The sequence below is a fragment of the Cariama cristata genome, unplaced genomic scaffold, assembly GCF_000690535.1.
Source record: "Cariama cristata isolate BGI_N322 unplaced genomic scaffold, ASM69053v1 scaffold20273, whole genome shotgun sequence".
Lineage (NCBI taxonomy): Eukaryota > Metazoa > Chordata > Aves > Cariamiformes > Cariamidae > Cariama > Cariama cristata.
Genome location: NW_009608042.1, coordinates 25,870 through 49,401, shown reverse-complemented (window position 1 = coordinate 49,401; position 23,532 = coordinate 25,870). Strand labels below are relative to the sequence as shown.

General features: G+C 36.9%; 1 protein-coding gene across 1 annotated transcript in view; it reads right to left on the bottom strand.

The window, feature by feature from the left end:
• Positions 1-5,161: 5,161 nt before the first annotated feature.
• UCHL3 (ubiquitin carboxyl-terminal esterase L3 (ubiquitin thiolesterase)) overlaps positions 5,162-23,532 on the bottom strand; it is a 44,030-nt gene continuing 25,659 nt past the window's right edge. The window contains exons 6-8 of the mRNA XM_009696993.1: positions 9,233-9,308; positions 6,677-6,735; positions 5,162-5,390 (exon numbers count right to left, since the gene is read on the bottom strand). Of these exons, the coding sequence (XP_009695295.1) occupies positions 5,307-5,390; positions 6,677-6,735; positions 9,233-9,308 (219 nt within the window). The 3' untranslated portion in view covers positions 5,162-5,306. The remainder of the gene's footprint in view (positions 5,391-6,676; positions 6,736-9,232; positions 9,309-23,532) is intronic.

Sequence of the window (23,532 nt, the reverse complement as noted above, 5' to 3'; positions counted from 1 at the left end):
AAAACGACTCCGCACTCTTCTGCAGCGTTGTCCCGTTTGGGGACGAAGTTAAGAGCCTTTTCCGCTACTTTGGAAGACATGAGAGATCCACAGTTTGTTCAGAACTGTTTTCACACAAAATGAACGAAGCAGAGATGCCTGGGGCAGAGCTGGAACCGCACAGCTCAGCCTCCACGCTTCCCTCCTGCCCTCAACAGCATTTGCCTCAGTTGTGGTCTCGCTCCCGGTATACCCAGTAGTGCCCATTGCTTTATTTCACTCATGTCTCTGCAGATTCTTTGCAGAATCAACGGATTCTTTGTGACTTCTCCACTCCCCAGGCTATCCTGTGCTCAGGCTCAAAGCTAAAGCCTTATCCTGGTAAGGCCGTCCCTCAGCTTGACTCCTCCTGAGCCTGGGTGGACACTGTGCTGGGCTATGGCCCCTATGGTAACCACAAACACTGGGTGAGTTGGGATTATGCTACACCACAGCGAAGTTTCTTCCACCCTGACCTAGGCACTCAAGCTGGAGCCAGGAGAGAGCAGGTGTGCTGACTAAACACAGCAACACCCTTTCTTCCAGTACAGGAGTGGACACATGCTAAGCATAAAAATTAATGAAGTATCAGGAAAAGAGAGCCATTTTCTGGAATATTCATGCATAGCAGTAGGGTTTTTTTAAAAAAAACCTACTTGATTTAATTTTAACATTGTATTTAAGATGATCTTTTTCTACTTGAACTTTTAATATTTTTCTTTCCATATCGTCTCTGTCAGCAAAACCAAGTTGCTGTATGCATCCTTTGCTTATATGGCCCATAGCAGAACATACGTAATTTTTTTAAGGACTACTGAGAAAAGAGAACTTAAAATTCGTACTGCAGACAAATTAGCTGTTCCTAAAATGTTTACTTCTGCTCTGTAAACAACCTTCTTAGAATAGGAAGGAAGATTTTAGAAGACCAGTTCAACATACCAAGAAGCTATTAGCCATCGGTTTCTGCAGTATGTGGAAATTAGTGTTACTGGTGGTACACACAAGAAGGAAAACTCAGTGATACCAGCTAAAATAAGTTCCACAGGAGATGTTTGATGTTTATTAAAGTTACAAATGCACAGAAATGATGTAGTTAGCTCCTCACAGTGGTATGATCCGAGACATCTATGCTATAGAGCCAGTGATGAATGAAACGGTAATCAATGCTATAATTTTGAAATTTTTTCCTACTCCTTTTTCCTGCTCTAAGCCAGATCAGCCACAAGACCAAATACAAACGAAGAATCTGCATTTTTCTCAAGTGAGAAGCCTGACCATCAGAAAACAACCCTCTCCTCTCACTATTAACATTCATGACTACAAAGGCTAAAAAAAAAGTCTAAATAAAGCATCTATGTGCTGCTGCTGCTGGCTGACATGTTTGCATTAGCTGTCATTACTAAACATTTTTCTGGAGAACTACTGCAGCCTTTCCCAGATTTTTAAGGTCTGCCTTTTCACTTCAGATAAAAACATGATGCTTGTCCCTAAGCAGGAGAAAGTAACTATGAATACTATAAAATTTAAAATTTATTTGAGAATAAAAGTCTATGGAACAGGTTTCAAAAGAGGACATGTTTAAAAAAATTTCCAAGTTCTCACTTATTTCTATTTGTTTTATTTCACTTAATGGCAAATCAAATCACTTTTCTCACAAATCAAGTGTTTAATGTTTTAGATCAAGTAATTCGAGTAATCAAGTAATTTAAGTCTTCATTTTAGTAAGCTGCATGGACCATAGCAACTTTCGAGTCAAAGTTATTCACAGAGTAAAAAAAGTTCCAAGATGCAAATTTCTTCATCAAAGTGAATTTTAAATCAACTATCACAGATAAATTATCTACGTAAGCCTGAACAACCAAAATAATTTAATATTCCTTTACTCTCACAAGGTAAGTCACTAGACTCCTAGATCAGAAGATTACCTATACCAGCTACGACTGCTAATTGTTGGTGTCAAAAGTAGCAAACATAATATTGTTCTACTTGGTAAAAATAAACCCTTTCAATGTGTGTGCTCCTAGGGGTAGGTCAAGCAACAGTTTATGTCGTATTCTTTTCATAGAGAGTTCTACAAATATTTGATACAACAGTATTTTCTACCAAGGCAGGCTTCTTCCCTTAAGGAAAGACCATATTTATTTTCTAAATGTGGGGTGTTAAAGTGTGTTTATTTTCTAAAACTTACATTTCAATGACAGAAAACACTTTCTCCTCTCCTTAATTGAATCATGCAGCCATGACTGAAAGGAAAGGGCATTGTACCGGTTATTAAATTCTTACGGTTTCTCAACAAAATGCTTGTAATAACATGGGAAAACTTACAGCAATATACTTAAAAGAGCTTGAACAATCATGAGTGCTTAATAGCACACCAGCTCCACTCAGCTAAAATTAATGTAAGTGCTGAGCATGCATCTTCTCTTCACTCGTACATGCGCCATGTCCATAGGATGATGTGTATGGCCAGCCCAGACTGCAGGAGCCGAAGAGGGATTTCCTGGCAGCCACTAGTGCTGCGTGCCTGTGGCCAAACCACACTCCACACAAAGGTGGAAGGCTCTGGTAGGACGGCACAAGTTAGGAAATACAGCGTTATTTTCCCACAGAGCTTGAGCTAATACGCAATGTCTGCATGGCCATCACAGAGCCAAAAGCACCACCTGGTCCTGCCCCTGGTCAGGACCTCGCTGGACTATACAAGTCAGCCAAATGTTCATACCCCACTCCACGTATCCAAGTTATACACGTTCTGGCAATGCCAAAGATATTCCAGCATCTTGTAGATCCCTTTACTTCCTGTGCTCCTCAAGACTGTCACCAATGCCTGTGCCAAAACATGGTCTTACAAGCACTGGAAGGCCGTTACACCATACATGTTAAGTAAGACAGTATTTCTGCAGTGCAGTCTTTCAAAATTTCAATCTAGTAAGGGACTGTGCAGCGAGCAGATACAGTTCAGCATAAAAACTGGTGCATTGCTCTTCCTTTGTCATCTCAAACTTTTGAGAACCTTTCCAAAAGCAATGTTCACTAAAAAGTACCATTGTATATATTAATAAACCAGAAATTGACACTGAAAGTAAAACAAAATAGAAGGAAACCTTACCCTGCAAAGACTACTTAAAAAACATTGAACAAACCTACCATATTGCCAAAATACTAAGAATTCTTATTTATAAGTATTTACTCAAGATTCAAGATGTATTTTTCCAGTGTGATCATGAAAAATCCCACCCCAAGTTTACTATTCTAACCTCGATTTCCTTTGTCATGAATTCACTTAATCAGTCCTCATACTCAAAGCTCCACTTCTTAAGTGCTTTTGTAATAAATAATTGCACAAAAATAGAGCCCCTCCATTTATTACCTAAAACCATGGAAATCTTCTGAACATTGAAGAGCATATATGGCGTAAGTATTTCCCTAAAGCAGACAACTGATGTAGCTAGTTTAACAGCTTTGAACTGCGCTTCCTCTTCCTTTCTTTCCTCACCCTCCTCCCTACCCTAAAAGCACCTTATCTACATAAACTATGGCTTACTTTAAATGTAATCCTCTGAGTCACCTTTAGCATAAAATACGCAATATCCCAATTAAATTGTGACCACTTTGATTTTTTTCTGATATTAGTAGGAAGACAATGCAGCTGCTTTGGTTACTAAAGCCTTTGAATGTTATTTAAAAGCAACTTTCAGGGCTTTACTAATCAGCATGACAACATAAAGTGAAGTCTTAATGATACTGCATTTTATTGGGGTGAACGAGTGTTCAAAAATAGAAGCACACTAGTGTTGTTCTTCCCCTCACTTTTCCAACCAGCTCACTCATAGAAAACAGACCCTTGTTGTTAGTGGGCTCTCCAGGTGACATGTTTTAAGACAGACACTCTGACTTTTTCTTTTGAGTGCAAAAGATGTTCTTAAGTGATAAGACAGACTCCCAGGCCTCTTTCTTTTCTATAAAGAAGGAAAAATCTGCCAGACTGCTTCTGGCATAACCCCATTCGTTTTTCCTGCAATGGCCATTGACAGAGAATGAAAGCACCCTCTGGGACATGGCAGATTCAGTTTCCTTTGGCAGCGGTCTTGATTGGAAGCAAACCTGAATTATTTAACTTCAAAGCAACAAATAAGGAATACTTTTCTGGAATGTCAAAAACATGCACATTAACCAAAACCAACGTTCACAAGAATCCTAAAGCATAAAATTGCTTAGCCAAAAAAACCCAACAAACCACAAAACCAACCCCCAACTCATTGAAGTGTAGAAATTGGTCAACAGTACCTTAAGATCCAGTGGGTGGGGTGGGAGGGATGGCACAGGGGAAGGGTATCACATAGCATTCAGTAATGCCACCTGACAAACTTAAAATAGATATTCCTAAAGGGAAAAAAAGTATACGACCATCATGGCTATCTTAAAATCTAGTCTGCTTCTGTTCTTGTTCCACAAAACTTCATTACAACCATTGTTACTTTTCTATCATTTATTTCAGTTAGGTGAGATACTTCACATTGCTGTATTCACCTCTGTGTAGGGCTGCCCTCCGCAGTCCTACCATTTGAACTAGCATTAATTACTAGTGTGGCTTTTCTGGGGCAAAAATCCATGATGTTTTTCCAAATATACAAACACTAGTTTAACAAAAGCTTTTTGACAGTTTATTAACATTATTAGGTTTGAGAAACAAAATTAAGTTTTATTCAAAAATGTAAAGATTAAGATAATTTAAAAATGTTAGTGCTCAGCAACAGTAAGAAGAAACAGTCCTTTTTCTGCCCTTTTTCTTCCATATATTTATTTATAAATAATGCATTGAAAAAAATGCCTTTGTCTTTTGAGTCACCTGTGAAAGTTCTTATAATATTCTTGTATCATTATAATTAAAAGATGGAGAGAGCCTCCTATTTCAAGTTTTTACGCATTAACATACCACATATTCCACTCAAAATGTAATCTGTGAATGGTACAAATCCTGTTTGGAAGTATCTCATCATTATTATGATGAAATATCACAGACAGTAATTCCCAAAACTTTTAAGGAGGTGGAAGTGGAAAAACCCACCACATAGAAGTTTTGCACAAAATGCATGCATGTATATAAATACCCAAAGTTGCTTTAGGAACAAGCAGCAAGATATAGCAAGGACAAATGCAAAGTTTATTCCACATATGCTACAATTAATCAACATGTTAGGGAAGTATCAAAATTTGTACTATTAACATATGGCAACAGTTTTATTGTTACAATACATTGCAATCGATTAGCCCACTGGAAAAGGCTTTTAAGCTGCAGACAGTGCAATTGCATTAAATCTTAATTCTTCTGGGTCACGTTCCATGAATTTCTTGCAAACTTCTATTGCATCCTAGGGAAAAAAGTAAAAAGCAAAACAAAACAAACACACACAAAACAAAAGAACACTATAAATCATACTTATTAAAAAAAACCACAACTGAAATATGAAGATATGCTTTATACAAAATATACTCAAAATGGATTTTTCCATAAAGGATTGCTAAATAGTGTGACAAATCTACATAAACTGTATTTCTGATCTGAGTTGCCACTATTCAAGATTATTTACAGTGCTCATATGGGCAGCATAAGAGAGCAAAAGTTTTATGCAGAACGTTAGCAACAATGATTTTTGTGACTGAATATTACTTTGTGCAACAGATGTGTTGCTTGTCTGACTTTCTAAACGCATCTCTGAAGTTTGCCTTTACTAGTACTGCTATATGCAGAAATTTTTCCTTTGTCTCAAGATGAATCTAAGCTGTGTGGGGTAAGTGAAAGATTTTAAGTAATTCCTTCATCTAGCTTTAGGGTGCAGTCTGGAGAACACATGTTATCAGTAAAACAGAAAAAAGCCACATATGAAAAAAGGAAAGCTTTATCCAACTCCTCCCCCTGCCCAAACAAGGGCAAATTGTATGCAAACTTTACAGACATTAGTCTATGCTTCTAAACTATAAAAGGTTTGTTTTTTAGTTTCTCCATGTTTTTCCTTTTGTAAAGCTAATCCAGTCTGGATACCATAAAAGTCAGATCTATGCACTGCCTTCTCTCAGCTTCGACTTCACATCATTCTGTGGGGATGACAGTTTATCCCAATTCAGTGTATTCCTTTCCAATTTATTTCTCAACAGCTCCTGACACAAAGAAGCACCCAAAAGAAGCCACGGAACTGGAGAAGAATGATTATTAGCATCAGAGAGGAAATCAACTTCTGCCTAGCATGGCACCTATCAAATTATAACTAAACCAAAGGAAAGAGAATGAAAAATTATCCTAAGTTTTCAACCTGATGACTTCATCTCACGTACAATTTGAAAGGAGCAGGGGTATGTGAAAATCTCAGCACAGAAGAAGTCAGCCTGATCTTCTGTTACGGTCAACCCTTCTGACATTTCTTGTTATCGTGTTATGATCTCTGTCATCCAGAGTCACAACATGAGCGTTCTGAAACACCAGTTTTAAAACTGAGTAAACCTAATTTTGTCTTACCATCCCACTCACTCTATTCTTCATCCAACCATAAATAAAGCAAGACTTTTGTATAAATATTTTTACAAATATTTTTTATAAATTTTGTGAAAATACAGCAAGAATTTTGTATAACACCATTTAAGAAGGTTTTTCTATTCCTACCTCTAAAAAAGAATCATCACTAGTTTCCCCATGGTTTATTGGAAATGGCTTGCGCCCATCTGTTGAAACACAAAGCAGGATTGAACAACACATTTGTAAAATTAGAAAAGCTTCATTTTTCCAGTTTAAACTATTTGAACAGATTTTTTGCTCTTCTTACAAAAAATGCTACCTCATTTTTCATAAAAGAATCACACATGTAGCTAGCTATTCCCTGGTTTCTCCTCCACTGCTGACTGCTTCAACAGGTGGGATTATTATGTCTGTTACAGTCTTACTTTTAAAAAAATCCCAATCAAAACAATGAAATACTTTTTGATATTGTATTTGAAAACTTTAAGGCTATAAGTTGCGATTGTTTTAGCGCTGGTATAGTACTTCAGTTTTTCAAGTAGAGAAGAACAATTTCAACTATGCTTAATGGATTTACCCAGACAGACAGCTGTACATCTGTGGTCTTTGACAGCTGTGATCAGGGACTCTATGACAGAACAGAATACCAAAGCCACCAGTTCGAAGAGTCTGGGATAACTGAAATCCTATTCTCATTTAAGATAAATAAGCAAACAAACCCAATAGCTTTAAGTATTAAGTACTTTCACAGCATTTAAAAATGGTTGCTATAGTTAATTATTTTTTCTCCCGTTTGCAACATAATAATGATATCATTCTCAGCATTTTAAAAATTATTTCCTTCATAGAAATACGTTTCAGGTTACTTGTGAAGAGCCAACAGTATGAGAACATATGTCAGGATATCCTAAGTATTTGCTACACCAAATTCCCTTTCGATTCTGTCCTCCCTTTTAAAGACTTTTCCCCTCCCCAAAGATTCCATTGACATTGACAATACTTCCAAACTATATTTTCCATAACTAAAAATAGATTCTATGTAAGAAAACTTTTGGATTTACACGAACAAAAGGTTGTTCATTATTGTAACAATGATTGACAATACAACAATGCAAAACCCTCAGAACGTGCCAGAGAAACAGAACTGAATGCCCTGTACTGTTGCAAGCTAAGTTAGATTTTTTTTTTTTTTAAAACATACATCTTGGCAGAACAGCATTTTAATTTCATGTGCCTATAAATAACGTGTTTTCGATGGCAAAAACATCGTAAGCATTTAACATCCATGTGCTTCCTTAGCATTTTCTGCCTGCCAAAGCCCACATGCTGGCCACAGTGACTGAAAGCAGTGAATCAATTGAAAAACCTTGTCTCATTTTCCTGCTTTTAAGTATTTTTTGCGTTCTTCCACTGGTACAGAGAGAAGTTATTTTAAGAACAAAGGAAATAGTAATATTGGCATTCCACTATACAGTGGAGCTAAATGCTTTTTTTTTTTTTTAAATTTAAGCAAAAGATTCCAGTGGGATTTATCTTGCATCATACTTACGGAAAATCGCTAAAATGGTAATCATAGTCTGCAGTGTGCTTTTTTAAGCAGAGTAAATTAATGCACAATGAAAAGGTAACATGGAAATAGTAGCACACAACTAAAAGAAGTGCGAGCCATCCATCATGCCTTGAAATTCAGTCATAAAATATTTATATTGCATCCTAAAGTAGTTGCCTCACTATTTGACCTAGTTCAGTGATAGACACAAAGCATCATAAAAATACAGAAATGTGTGCCTATTGTTCATGACTTACCACTGATAATTATTAAGGTGACCTAAGGGGTATTAACATAAGCACTTCTTATATACTGCTTATGCCCCAGGTTATGATTAGTTGTCACCTGTTAAAGGCATTGCTTAATTATATGTTGATTTTCAAAAGATAAAAATGTTCTCACCATAAAATACTGCAAAAATTATGTCAGGCAAGACCAGTGACTTGCAGTTTTTAAATCCTGATCTACTTGCTATTTTTCAGAAGCAACTGCAGCAAAACCTAGTTGCCCAGCAACGTTTAAGATCACAGTCATTACAGAATATCTGAGCAGAACTTGGTGCTACACAATCTGAAGAGGGAAAAAATAGCTGTAATTCAGACAAGAGAGACCACTGGTTTACAGTTAACTATCTAGTGACCACAAAAAGGTAGAAGAAAAAATAACCAGCTTGTAACAAATAAATTGCAGAATATTAGTATCTGCTAGTATCCTGACTACATCATTTCAGTTTAAACTGTATCACACTATTTAATAACGTAGCTGACACTTCTAAAGCGGCATACAGTTCATGTATTAATTCCACAAACAATTCAGGGTCATAAGTGTTAACAGTACTTTCCTCTCTGAAACTTTTGAGTGTTCATCAATTCTTTCTTGCTTCCTGACCTTCTAAATCATAAAGGAAGTTCAGAGGCAGTCTAGTATTCTGTATCATTTTATCTTAGGAGGGGGTTGAGGGAAGGAGAATCAAAAAAAACAATGGGAAGGCAGCTGCAATTGTTTGACAGAACCCCCAGACCCTATGATGCAGTTGAAAACAACCTAAGCCCTTCGTTACATCAAGTAATCTCTCTCAAATGTTGATAGTTAACAACATTACTACTTGTATTTGTTTCAAACAAACGGAGACAGCGGATAAAAAGTGTTCTTACCCAGTTCATAGAGATGACCACCTACATTAACTAATGCAATAAAGTGAAGATCTACTTTTTCATCTATACTTGGTGCCTGCAAGACAAAACAAAACAAAAAGAAATTGTGTTCACTAAAACTCTTATCACAATAAGATTAATGAGAAGCATCTGGAAGTATTTCCAATCATAGCTCTAGATAAAAGCTTTATTTTTCATTGCTGAATTAGAATTAGTATCAGCTCAAATACATTAACATTAAAACCAGATATTCATATAAATAACAACTCCTTCACTAAACCATCGCCCATAACAAAGTGATGCAGGGCTGAACTCTGCAGTATTTTAAAACCAAAAATATTCACTTGGTCAAAGTAATTTTTTCCTTGTAAGTCACATATAGTACAGTTAACATGTTCCCTCTTCACAGGCAGTTGAAAGGAACAGTTCACACATCTTAGGTGGGAAGGCAAATAACCAGAGGTTCCCAGACTGAAATTTCAAAATGGCATCATACCAAGAAAGGACTGAAGCGCAGTGACAGCATCAAGTGACATGACATAAAAAAATGGTTACAGTTGGTAAAGATCTGTCTAGCCCAGTACCGTGTTGCCAACTACAGCAAGCAAAAGCTTCTTCAGAAGAAAACAGGGCATGCACAGCATGGTAGTCTGCCAGCACACATTCCCAGCATCCACTAAGCAGTGGTTTTTGAACTTCGGAGCCAAAAGGTACATCACCACTGTTGTGTTCAATAGCAAGTGATGGTCTTATTTCCTCATCAATCTGTCCAGTCAACATCAGAGTCTCGATCCACAATTTAAGAAGATACTGTTTGAGGGAATGGGAAAAATCACCGCAGTTTTTCCTTAAATTATCAAGAGTCTGACTTCTGTGAAAATATATTTTATGCAATTTTCTTCTATCTTGTATTTACTGTTAGCCTGATGTGAATTTCTTGAAGCACCCCCCCAAAAAAAAGAATTTGGCAGAAACAGATTAGAGTGTAAAATGAGTTGTAGAACCTTACAGTTGCATCATGTTTTCAAGACCAGGTTAAAAGTTTCCTTCTTCCTAATGGTCGTAAGACAAGACTTTAGAAGATGATCTAAATTGAAGAAATGTAGCAAACAACCAGAACAATAAAGCAAAGGACAAGATGTCACCGTAAGTCCTTCAGTACATCAAGAACACCAAAGAACTCAGAGTTAAAGAGGAACTGCCAACAGCTTACAGAAATTCTATGTAACAAGCTCAAGAATGAGAGAAAAACCAAACAAAAAGCCTCATAACCTCCCTTCGCCCTCATTTGAGATCCATCTCAATGAACAGTTAAAGTGTGAAAGGCATAAATACCATGTTACATTTCTCTTTCAGAGGGCCTAAAATGGAGAAAGATCATTCCTTCTGCTGAAGATGAGGTGGCTATCAAAGGGACAAGAGGACCTTCCCATCAGAACTCCAAGGAGTCTTTTCCCCTATGGCATAAGTGAATTGCCTTTGAGAATTTTGTTTTACAGAAGGCCACAGAGAGCCAGGGCTTAGAAAAACAAGCAGCCTCAAGAGTTTGGTTACCCCAGTTGTAAACTTCCAAGGACTACAGTTTTCCATAACTTCCTGAAAACCACACACGACAGTAGCTCACAACCAATGGCACCTTGTTGATATTTTCATCTTTCAACCAACTTTGTACAGGTATCTTAACTGTGGTGCTACAAAAGTATGCAGGCAGGCAAAGCTAAGAGTCCTTGCCAAATGCCACATTGCCACCTAATTCCCTTTGTAGCCATATGATTTCATGGCTGTTCACTTATCAATTAAACCTATCAACTGGAAAATCTAGGCTTAAGAAATTTCAGGGTTAGGGGAAAGACCACTGCCAGTTAGTCTCACTTTAGGAAGGAAATGGCTTAGCATTTAAAAGTTTGCATCTGAACATACACTACCTGGGCTCAAATTGACATTAACTAGAAGAGCTCAAAGTGTCACTATTTCAGAGGACATTGAAATGTTCAGGATTTGGTTTTGATCGCATTTAGAACAACATACAGTTGCCACTTCGACCATTTTGAGGGTTGTATTCTTTGCCAGCTTCTTCTTTTCTACAGAGACACACACTCTGCATGTTTGGAATGCTGAGCCTATGTACAGCTAGAAGAGGGATAGGGAAGCCACCAAAAAAAGCATGATTAACTGTTCATAGTTTACTTGGAGATGGACTCTTATAGAATCCTGCTGAGTTTTTGTACATGCCTAATCTAAATAATGTGCCTTCATTGTGCTATTGCCACAACCCGCGAGAAATGTTGTGTTTACATTTTTAATTCACCAACCTCAGAGACAGAACGAAAGTGCCATGCCGTTATTAAAGTTTCTACATGTTCTAATGCAGACAGTCTCCTTCTCTTGTAACTTCTTTTCATCTAATGTAGATAGTAGGAAATTTACTACAAAGTAGATCTACTACATTTCTCGAAAAAGTAGGATTTCAATCATTTTTGACAGACAATTATTTGCATAATCATAAGCACAGAGAAACAATAGGGTCTAAGTAGTCAAGATGACCTAAAACTTCATATTATAAAAATCTGTTGCTTGTGACTGAGGAAAAGGAGTAACTAGAATAAACTTTCCCAATGTGATGAATCTGATTCAAAAATCCCCCACCTCTCCTTAGGGAAAAAGACATCCATGGCATATGTGTGCACGCACATGCACACACAGACACACACACAAAAAGAAGCCCAGACAGGCCAATTTCTACTTCATTGGAAAGCTCTAGAGATTCCAAGACTTGAACTAGAACATTTTAAATTTCAAAGGAATGGAAAGAAGAGGGAATGTCAGCTTCAGGGAGGTGTCTTTTGTGGTCTCCTTGAAAAGCTACACCTTTGGCCAAGTTTTCAGCTTCCAATAAACAGTCTATGTGAATGCTTAAAAGAACAAGAGAACATAGCTTTAAGAAGACTGCCTGCATGTTCATCACTAGGTAGTACTTTCAGAACAATTAAAGAGGATTTTCTCTTGATTACTATTCTTGTCAAAGACGACAGTAACATGAACATCAGTCAAGTGTTGGGATGACCTGTTTGTTTAGTTTTTTTCACTCAGAAGCCCACTCAATGTGCAAAAGGAGAGAGCAGATTTGAATGACAGCATGTGTGAACCTCAAGGAAGGAGAAAGACACAGCAGTCTAAATAAGATGATTGTCTAATCAGGGTTTGAAACTAACCTATGGGATTCAAGACTCATTTTTCAAGTCTTCCAAAGAGCTGTAGCACACAGTGAAGAAAATTCACATTTCTTTCCCATCCAGAAAAGACAGAAAGAGGACGAATACCAGCATCTTGGGTAGCTCACAGAAGCTTATATTATGGTTTCAGCCTTAGTGTAAGAAATAAGTTTTGGTAGTATGGGTTGGTGGACACTTTTCCAATTTATCTCTTCAAAAGAAAAAAAATCCTGAAAAATAATGACCAGTACACTTGAAACTGATTTGAAGAGAAAAAATACAAAAATTTTAGTGCTCAAAGTGATGATTCTGAGAACATCTTCTCAGCTGTAATTTGTCCTCAAGGTATTCAGATAACACTCCATGATTATAATTACACTGCATCTTCATGAATACTCGGTCTCATATACAAAAGTGACAGCCAAGGTTGTCGTGCCTTCTAATTTTGGATACCACATTAAAACCACCTAAATGGCCTAGTCCCAATTTTTCAGAAGACATGACTGCCTTCTCTGCTAACCCGGGCATTCAAATTAAATAATAAGCAATTGCTGACTGCTGTGAGAAGTCAATTTTAATTGACTTCTAATAGCCATTAGTTCATGTTATTGAAACAGCACCTCCACATTTCTTCCTCTATTCTTCACTAGCAGACTTCCAATCAGTAATTTTTAAAATAGCACTTACCAAAGTTTTTACTAAATGAACGATAGCCTTTCCTACTCCCTCTTGTACTGAGAAATTCCTTTATTTTACCTTTCACCACTGCATGCTGCCCTCTCCTCATGAACTACAACAGTCTTCCTTCTTGTTGTTGCACTAGCGTTCAGAAACTCAGTGGCACACCCCTATATTACTGCTTGCCCAATCATATCAGCTGGCCTAATAAATTATATTTCATTACCTACACAGTTTATCTTGCTAGTGCACTTAGACCATCATCCCAATCTAAAAGTCAGTATTTGATTTTCACGCATTTGAAATCTTTTGATTTCAAGTGTTGCTAACTTAAAACAAAACTGTTCATCAAATTTGATGTGCAACTGGTTTCTTTTCCCCCAAACTGCATTTCTGTGACAAACACCACACAATTCGGAAAAACAATAATTTGTCTTGCTCTCATGGACATACTGAACAAGTCCTAACCACATCCTGCTTAAAATTTATTTATGAAAGACCACATTATAAAAAACAAGTTCAATGTTACATGACACATTTCAGGCAACCTCTTCCAGTATTCTTCCAATACTAAATCTTGTATTTTTATTATTTCCTTAAAATTGACTTGAGACAAACAAGCGAAGCAAGAAGTCTCACAAACCAGCTTAGTAGAATACTTTGCATTACAGGTAGTGACTGGGAAAGGAAAAAAACACCACTTGTGTTAAGAAATTGGCATCAATAGTCTGTCAGGTTCTGGAAGAAGAGTGGTAAAGACTGGTAAGGAAAAGATAATTTTGCAGAACTTTGAGGAATAAAAAGTTCACATGCATCCAATTGAAAGATCATGACAAAAGTAACTGAAGTCTAAGAGAAGAAAAAACCTTAGGGGCTTAACTATGCAATTTCACTCAAAGAATTACAAGAAGCCAAAACATACTCAAAAATGAAGTACACAACAGAATGTTAAGTACAGTTTGGATTTAATAAATTTTGAAGTAAAGGGGAAAAAGTGATGCAATTGCTATTGGGTAGATTAAGTATCTGTAATTTCCACTTTGAAGCACATAACATGCTTGGGCAAATGGACTGTGTAGGTCTGTGAAAGCCATTTGAATCCTGGTTAAAATACTGCAATTAAAACAAAGACCACTGGAATGATGATCACAAGTTTCAGCATTATTTCTGGCTCATTCTCACTGAACAGTGACATCTCTATTCATGCTCAATATATTGCAGTGAGTTTACAGTATTTGAAATGCTCAGGAGTTTCACAGCTGAACATACATGCTTCATTTAGATCAAAGTATCCCTTGTCCAGAATAATGACAAAGAATTTCTATTAGAAAGGTGCTGAGGGACTGTCTTGAGTGCTGACCCAAGAATGGACAAGAAGTTCCTTTGCTAAGCATTGCCTCATGTATTTTTCTACCATGCTGTCATGGTAGACAAGCTGTCTCAAGCTCATTAACTCCATGTCCCCAACTGTAGCTAGAATATGCAAGCGTCAGGTGAGGTACAATTCCAAGCTCAGGACAGTAGCATCTGATTTTGAATGGGAAGATATCAAGCAAGAAGGTGAAATTCAGAGATGGGCTTTATCAATGACCAGAGTATCTGGACACAGAATGTTTATACAAACACAAATCTCCCTTTAGATCCATAAGCAAGAGGGATTATTCAGCAGTATGCTGCTCTAAATAGGTATTTCCTGGGTTTTTTTAATGAACAGGAACTTCAGTCTGACACAAAGTAAATGGGAAAAAAGAAAGAACATGTTTTCCAACTTGAGAAGTGTAGGAAAGAAAAAACAAATAGGATCATTTTGCTGCCTTTTATGTGTCAAGATAATCTCCTAAGGCAAGCAGAGACACTAAACTAAAGAACAGATGAGCTGGAAGAGTAAGAGATCATTACAAAAATTGAGGAAAAGTCAACATTACTAATGAAGCATATTGTTACCTATAGCTTAAAAATTTGCCACATCTACTGCAACTTACCAGGTTTGCATATAACATTTCAGGAGAGTATTTTTAATTTTTTTTTTTTCCTATTCTATGTCCTTAACTCATCTGGAGACCTACTGTAAAAAGTTGTATGGCGTCTGGCTGAGATGGAGTTAATTTTCCCCACAGCAGCCCTCGTAGTGCTGTGCTTTGTATTGGTAGCTAGAAAGACATTGATAATGCACCAGTGTTTTGGCTACTGCTGAGCAGTGCTCCCACAGCATCAGGGCTGACTCTCCAACATTCTCCCCTCACCAGTAGGCTGCAGGGTGGGCAAGATCTTGGGAGGGGACACAGCCAGGACAGCCAACCCAAAATGACCAAAGGGATATTCCATACCATATGACATCTGCTCAGCAATAAAAGCTAAGAGAAAAGAGGAGGAGGTGGGGCATTCATTATTACAATGTTTATCTTCTGGAGCAACCACTACATGTACTGAAGCCAAACTTCCTGGGAAGTGGCTGGACCTCACCTGCTGATCGGAGGTAGAGAAAAAAAATCTTTTGTTTTCCTTTGTTTCCGCGTATGGCCTTTGCTTTATTAAACTGCCTTTATCTTGACCCACAAGATTTTTGTCCATCTTATTTTCTCTGCATAACTCTCCCTCATCCTGCTGAGGAGGAGAGCGCCTTTGTGGACATCTGGCATCCAGCCAAGGTCAACCCACCACAAAAGTCAAGGAGGGTTTTCAAGTGGGGAAAGTGCTTTTATTTAAGGAGCATAAATACAGTCTCCCATCATTAAGACTTTCACTCTTAATTTTGAAACAACCTATTTTCTGTCTGTCAATGTTTAGGTAGCAGAAATGCACTTCGAACTACAAGAAAGTTCAACTGTATTTAAAATACACAATATACAGGACCTTTCCCCCCTCCCTTAAATTTAAGCACATGACTTTCTTAATAAAGGCAATACTAGAACATTTTCATACAATGCTGAGACCAATTCAGCCTCTTTGTACATCTAGCAGAATGATCAGACGTATACTAGTACTACTTGTTGATGGGCATTGACAGGACAAGGTAGTACTTATTATCAAACCAACTGAGACAGCTTTAATGCCCAAAATGCTGTCTGTTTTTTTTGCATATTAAACTAGTTTACATATAGTTTCTGTGTTCTTGAATCTTCTTGGAAAGGTATGTTATACAGAAGTGCAAAGAAGAGAACAACATTTTAGTTATCAATAAATATCACACTATATTGTATTCAGTGATAAATCTTTGCATATAGGACTTACAATTTTAATCTGTCAGATGGAGACAGTCAGGATCTCAGGGGAGTTAACAAGTAATATTTTAAAACTATTTTTAGTGGCAAGCTTCTGTTTTGCCAGATACTGTTGCATTGAAGGCCATTTATTTTTAATAAATTTTTTGAAGATTTTCAAAGCAAATGCTCACTGCTAATGCATCTGGAGCTGTTTTAGAAATTTTCTGAAGTAAATAAAACACTTAACTTGGCAACAGTGGTTTTCCATTATAAACACAACAAATTATGCTGTGCTGTCCATCCTTAGATAAGTTGTTTATTTAGTGTTGAAATAAACTCATGGTCAATTAATATTTTTGATCTAGGTAGACACATTCAAGCTCAAGTCTTCCTCAATAAGTCTTTTGTTAACAACAAGCTTATATAGGTCAAATTCATACAAGATCCCAGTTTCAAATTACAGAAATATGATGTAGATTTTTCCAAGTTTTGCTAAACAAACAAAAAAATCCCCAGGTAAAATGTCAGAGGTTTGCCAATGTTAGTGGCATAAATATTAAACGAGGGGAGGAAGCATGGGTTGGGGAGAACTTAACTCTGTGCTGAACTCCATGCCTCCTCAAATCCCAAGGTATTTGACTAGCTCCAAATGATAACATCAAGAACGTTCCATAGTTCTGAAGATTACAAGAGAACCACATACTTAATAATAGCAATTATTATTCACATGAAGAGAGAAGAGTCTGGGAAAAGGTCTCATCTTGAGATACTTATCAGGATAAAAATATAAAAGCTATAAAGAAATTGAAGCATTTAGACACTGATTTTTAATAGCAATAAAACATTAAGAAGGGTTTCCACATCTGGAAAGATAGATCATTATGAAAAAGGAAATTATTTGGACCACAGTCAGAAGAGTTATTTCACCTCAGTAAAAATCCACATACCTCAAATAAGAATTTCTAGTAACACAGGTGAAATGTGGTCATTACCAAAAAATGATAAACACAAAATCGCTGTGCCAATTTTGCATTTAAGACTATTCATTTTGATATATCAAGATTTTTGTGTGTGTGTGTGTAACTAAAAGTGTGATCACTCCTTAAAAGCAGGATGAAAACCACTAAAGGACTCTTTCAGTTTAGTGTTTCTGATGGTGATCATAGGACAGTTTAGAAACATTGACTATTCTGTGCATGTAATTTTTTTCTACATTTTCAAGATATATTTGTGCTCTGTGAGTGAACAAGGAAAAAAGTGTAAGTATGGTATTTGATGACAAGCTTTTCTTATTAGGATGTGTTCTTCTCCTTCAACTAGAATGTATGTCTACAAACTGGATAAAGAAACAGATGTCAAGTGAGAAAGTAAGCCAGTCCCTTGGGATTACAGGAAACATTTCATCTTTACTGAAATACCCAGGGACCATTAAGCAAGACTCAGAATGAAAGAAAAGGAGACTAGGTTTAGGATATAAGAACATAAACCAGGTCTCAAACACAGAAGAAATAATATAGTGTGACAAAGAGTTAGAAGCTCCTTGGTTTAGCACATCCAAATGAAAGATCATGAAGATGAGGTAAAAAGAAGAGGCTGGATGTGGAGCCTATGGTGAAAAAAAAAAAAAGCCACTTCATGAAAGGCAAACTTCATCTATGCTTTGAAAATGATTTGGCAAGTGTATTGAATCAAAAATACCTGGACAGCAAGACAGCAAAGCATGGAGTGATGTACTTCTGCTGCTGGACATGGGGGAAAGAAAAAAAAAAAAAAAAAAGAAGGAAGAAAGAAATCCTAAGAATGGTTGAGAACAGACTCCAACAAAATATGATGCCTTGAAGACCGAAGTTACAGGGCAGAAGGCCAGTCATGTCAGGGTAAGAAAAGACTGAAGATGGACTACACTTACAACAGAATGAAGCCCAACAGATGGAAGGCGTATCAAGGGCCGCCAACGACGAAGACGGATTGACGGACTGGTAGCCTTTGCAGGACCTACATGATTACGTTTGGCCCAGGAGAGGGATGCAGAGTGACACAATGGTGAAGCCTTCGTTCTGCTGTGGCTAACCTGAGGCTGCGATGAGGATGGTGGTGAAGACAGCGAGGACGATGACGACTACATAAACATTAAAAAAGAACATACTTAGCCCACTTAAACTTGAATTAACATACCTGAAAAGGCAACTGCAAAGATGTCCACTATTTATTAGACTGTCCTTTAACTGATCAAATCACACAGATAACAATCAAGAATGTGTTGAATTTGAATGAGAAGACAAAAGAACAAAGAAAATAATAAGCAAAGACATGGTCCAAATCTGAAGTTTATCACCAGATAAGCTAGAGGTTATTCACACCCAGTGAACTTCATAATATGAACACAAGTTAACTGACTCATTCAAGAGACAGACTGTTGGAAAGTGAGGAGGGAGGGGATTTAAGTATCATCACATGGAAGGAATAGTTGAGAACGGAAAGTGATCCGTTTTGGCTACAAAAACTGTAGGCAACAGTTCTTCGGTAATTTGGGAAAGCTAGGCTGTGCTACTCTGGGATTTAAAATTAATCAAGTTAACTACTGTAACAGAACCCAGAGTTTCTTTACTGTTCCATGTCTAACATAAAAGGAAAGCAAAGGAAAAGGGAAGCTTACCGTGGTGAGGTATGCAACTTCCTAAGTTTTTCACCTATTCTTCTAAAATAGCAGGCCAGTGGCAGTATTGCCATTAACACTCAGGATCCCTTTAGTATCCGTGGAAGCAGTAGGACTATGTTAAACCATTCAAATTGTTACTATTAGAAGAAAGACCACAGAAGTATTAAAAATGACTCTCGGCTGCAACTGACAAAGTTACAGTAAATGTATTAAGACCAGAAAGGACCATTGTGATGATTTAGTTTTGATCTTCTGTCCTACACAGGCCACAGGACCAATCAAGTTCAAGTATTGTTTGGATCAGAACATACTCGCAAAACAAAAACAAACATTCAAGCTTAACAATTCTTTTACTACTGAAAGAAATCAGAACAAAATTTCAATCAATCCTGTCTATAGCTACAGAGACAGTAAGTAACATACTCATACAGTGTACTAAATACCTTAGTGCTAAATGAAAAGGCAACCTTTCTAGTCCTGGTTAATGATGATACGAACTTGGAACAATGGATTACGTTAGTTCATCTGGCCACGATGTCAAACCAGGGGCTCACCTTCAGTCTGTCATCTACCATTACTTTCCCTGCTCAGCACATATAAAAATCCCCAATGTCATCTTCAGTCTTTCAGAGAACCCCTCACCTTCTGTCAGGAAATAAACTTTATCTTTTGTACTAATTCCACAGCTTTTATTTGGCCTCAGAAAAATACTCCTTTGTTTGAAGCTAACCTAAACAGCAATCCAGAGTGTCCTGTGTAGATGTCTTGTGCTTTACTATCTCTTGGTCTGTAGGCTTTGGGGTGTATTTTTATGTTGTCTTCCACGTCACTGATAGTTGTTTAACAGTATAGGTCTTGGGACGAATCCCTGCAGAGCCTCACTAGCAAACATACTTACCCATCAATGATACTCCACTTATCTGCACTGAGATCTGTCAGCTGCTTGTTATGCAAGCAAAACAGAAATGGCAGTTTCTTAAGGTATGTTCCACATTATGCATTCAACGGAATGATTCTAATAGACTTCAAAAACCAAGCATTAGATAGCTTCTCTGAAAAAAATTATTTTCACTCTTTTAATCAATACTTAAATGCCAGTCAAAACGATTTATTTTCTTTGTATTATTTTTGAAGCAATTAATCTTCTTTCCTGTTCAATTTTTTTTTTTTTCTTTTTCCTATCAAGAGTGGGACACTGAATTGGTTCTTTCTGCTCCTATATTGCTGACGTTAGAGAGTAAAGACAGGAACAGGAATTCTTCATGAAAAGCAGGCATCAAGTACAGGAGATGCTCAGAGATCTACTGTAGACCAGAGGGAAGTATGGAGGGTTATCAAGTCTCATAACCTGTCCAGAGAATAGAATTTTCCACAGGTTTGTCACAGGTTTGTTTTTTTTTTTTTCTCCTCAATTAGCTTCTGATTTTCAACCATTCTGATCCATCCCTAAACCTCAGCAGCTCCATATAAGGGGACAAAACCAGAAAACCTCCAGCCCAAAAATGTAACTACATGAAAAAACAAGAATTTAGCAATGACAATATTTCTATGAGTTAGAGAAGCTTGCAAGAGTTTTGCAGCTATTATAGTTTATCTGTACTACTGATCGGTTTTTTCAAATTCTTCACTTGAAGAACTGATTTAAAATGAGAACATTTTACATTTATATAACATATCAGATAGCTTTAAAAACAATTCATTCTCAGCTTGCCTAAGAAAATTACAAAAGATAACTGATAAAACATTTCTCCTAGAAGTCCTTCTAGTCCACAGACCTCCCTACAGAGGGGGGAACCTGTAAGATTAGAACCTGCTGTGGGGCAGAAATTTAAAAGCTTTGGTGCCTAGATAGTTCACGATAAAAGGCAAGACACACTACGTTATGTTTTACAATTTTGGAAGCTGTTGCTATCAAAACAGACAAGATTGTTAGTCTTCCTGGAATCTGCAATATAGTAACAGTTTATTTACAAATAGTTAAAAAAAGAACTGAAAAACTTGTTTAGAGTAGGAATTTACGCTGGCTTTGATACATTCCCTTGACCGGAAGCTGTTAAACTGTATGCTTTTGCTGAGAAAAACCCCTCTCTCTTAGCACTCCTAGTGTAATTACTATGAAACCATTAATAAGACTTTGAATCATACCAAATTTAAGATTCGTTTAACAGTACAGGGATGACTGGAATATTGAATGACGTTTTATATAAAGCCTTTTTTACTTTTATTACCATCTTTACCACAATTCCTCACTTTTACCATTCTTAATGATTGCACTTATTTCTTTGTTTTCTAGCTAATACTGCTAAAATAATGAGAATATATTAAAAATGTCCCTTGCCTGAATGTAATGAGACCAGAAAAGATTTTAAGTTCTCAAAATTGAATTTATAACCTAGAATGCAGTTTAAGGCAACTAATATTTTAGTATTTCTAGGTCAGTATTTGTCTTCATTTTAAATTCCATTCATTGAATCTTTTTATCCTTTATTTCCTGTACTAGTGAGTCCCCTAGTGAGATCAAGCAAGACAAAGAGAAACTTTGTCCCCACTGAAAATATACTTTTGCATTTGTAAGAGTGAAATTTCAACAGACAGTATATGGGAATTCTGGAAAAGCAAAGTTAATACTGGATTATGTCTAATTAACAAGGCTGAAATAGCCATAAAGTTCCATGCGTTGCTTTAATAATAAGCACAAATAAAGTTGTGTCAACTGAAGTTGTTTTCAACTCAATATTAGAAAAAAATTAAAATAGAATGACATGTGAATTTTAATATTAATGTTAAATGCACATCTCCAAATAGAGGATACAAAGTCATACATTTCACATTTAATTTAAAATATGGAAGACAAATCATAGCTTGAGACACTCTATTCAAACAAGACTTATTAACAGCTGGAAACTGCAGAGAAGAGAGAATTAGACTAACTTCACAAGATGAAAAGATCACAGGAGCATATTTCTGTGCTGAAAATTGTAGCAGGTCAAATATCTGAAGTGGTAAAAGAAAAACCCTGAAATAGAATTGAATGTTATCATCATATAAACCAGTAAGTACATTAAGTTTATGGTTTGTCATGCAAAAAATACATTATAAATAAGTTAAAAGCTTCATGGAATAGATCCAAAAAAACATTCAGGCAATTATCATCCGCCTCAATCCAAAACTCATTCCTATATATAGCTGTTATTAAAGCCTAGAGCCATTTACATCTAAGATCTAAAGGAAACGCCTATAAAGTTCATCAGGCACCAAGAGCTATGCTTTTGCACATACCTAAAAGTGCATAAGTTTGATAGTGCTGAGTAGCTCATGACTTGGCTCATGCCCAAACCTGTCAGGTTCTAGAAACAGGGATCTATCTGCTCATCTTGTTTCGGGAACCCAATCCAGCATAGTATCTCAGTCCATGTCTAATGCATTGAAGACCTGACAGGACAAAGCGGCATCTGGTATTGCGTGACCACTTCTTTCTAAGAAGAAATATTTATTACTGATTAACTTGCTAGTGGTTACAAAAATTCATCTATCTGGAAGCTCAAGTTCAGGGCATCCTCTCAGTAGAAAGTTCAAGCCCGTGCCACCTTCCTCTAAGGAAGCTTCCCTGTCTATCAGCTGATAAACTATGCTGGGACTGGGGCTTTCTTCTTTCCTCCATTTTGAGGTTGTGTCACTGTGTAGAAAGAAATACTAGTTGTACTGGGACAGAGATTAAATGAGCTTTAACTGCATACCAACATACTGGAAACTTGGGAAACAGAAGGCGATACAATACTTTTAGTCCCAGTCTTTGTTTCATATGCACAACCCCAGGATCAGAGGCCCTGCCACGTGTTCTGCATCTGCTCAGCTGAGTTGGTCCATCAGTGTGCAATAACTCCTCCCAACAAACTATCTGTTTGAGGCCTTGTTATACAGTGCCCGTACAGTAAGCCCTGTAGTAGAGATGGGGGAAGGTTGAAGTGACAACAAAAAGTGCAACTCTTCCAGCCAAATGGGCAATATAAGAGTTATTACAGCTTTAAGATTATATTCAGAGAGGATGCACTTAATATCTATCATTTTTCCCCACCACCTTTTGAGGCTTTTTTTTGTTTTGCTTAAGTAATTGCTCATTATTGAATTAAACACAATGTTTTAAAGGGCCTGTATTACAGTTGAAAGCGTAATAGCATTTTTCTTTCTTAGAAGTCATTATTCTTAATGGGTTTTTTACATGCAAATTAAATCTATGCATCACACTGAAAAAAATCCTGTTCCTCCTCTTTCTTTCACAAGTGTTTTTAATCTTTTAACAGCATTTCAAGCCTGTTTTGGTGGTGGTGGTGAAATCTTGAGAGACATTAAGTTCTTTCAAGCTTTTATAAGAGGATAAGCAGCCAGACAGGGAAGAGGAGCCTGACAGAGGAAGTATTCCACGGAGGCAGAAGCTGCTTTATGAGCTCATCTCCAACAGCACACCACAGATTCACATGAATGAGAGACATTCTGAATATTTCAACTGCAAGAAAAGCCTTGTTCCTAACTAGAACTTCCTTATACGCA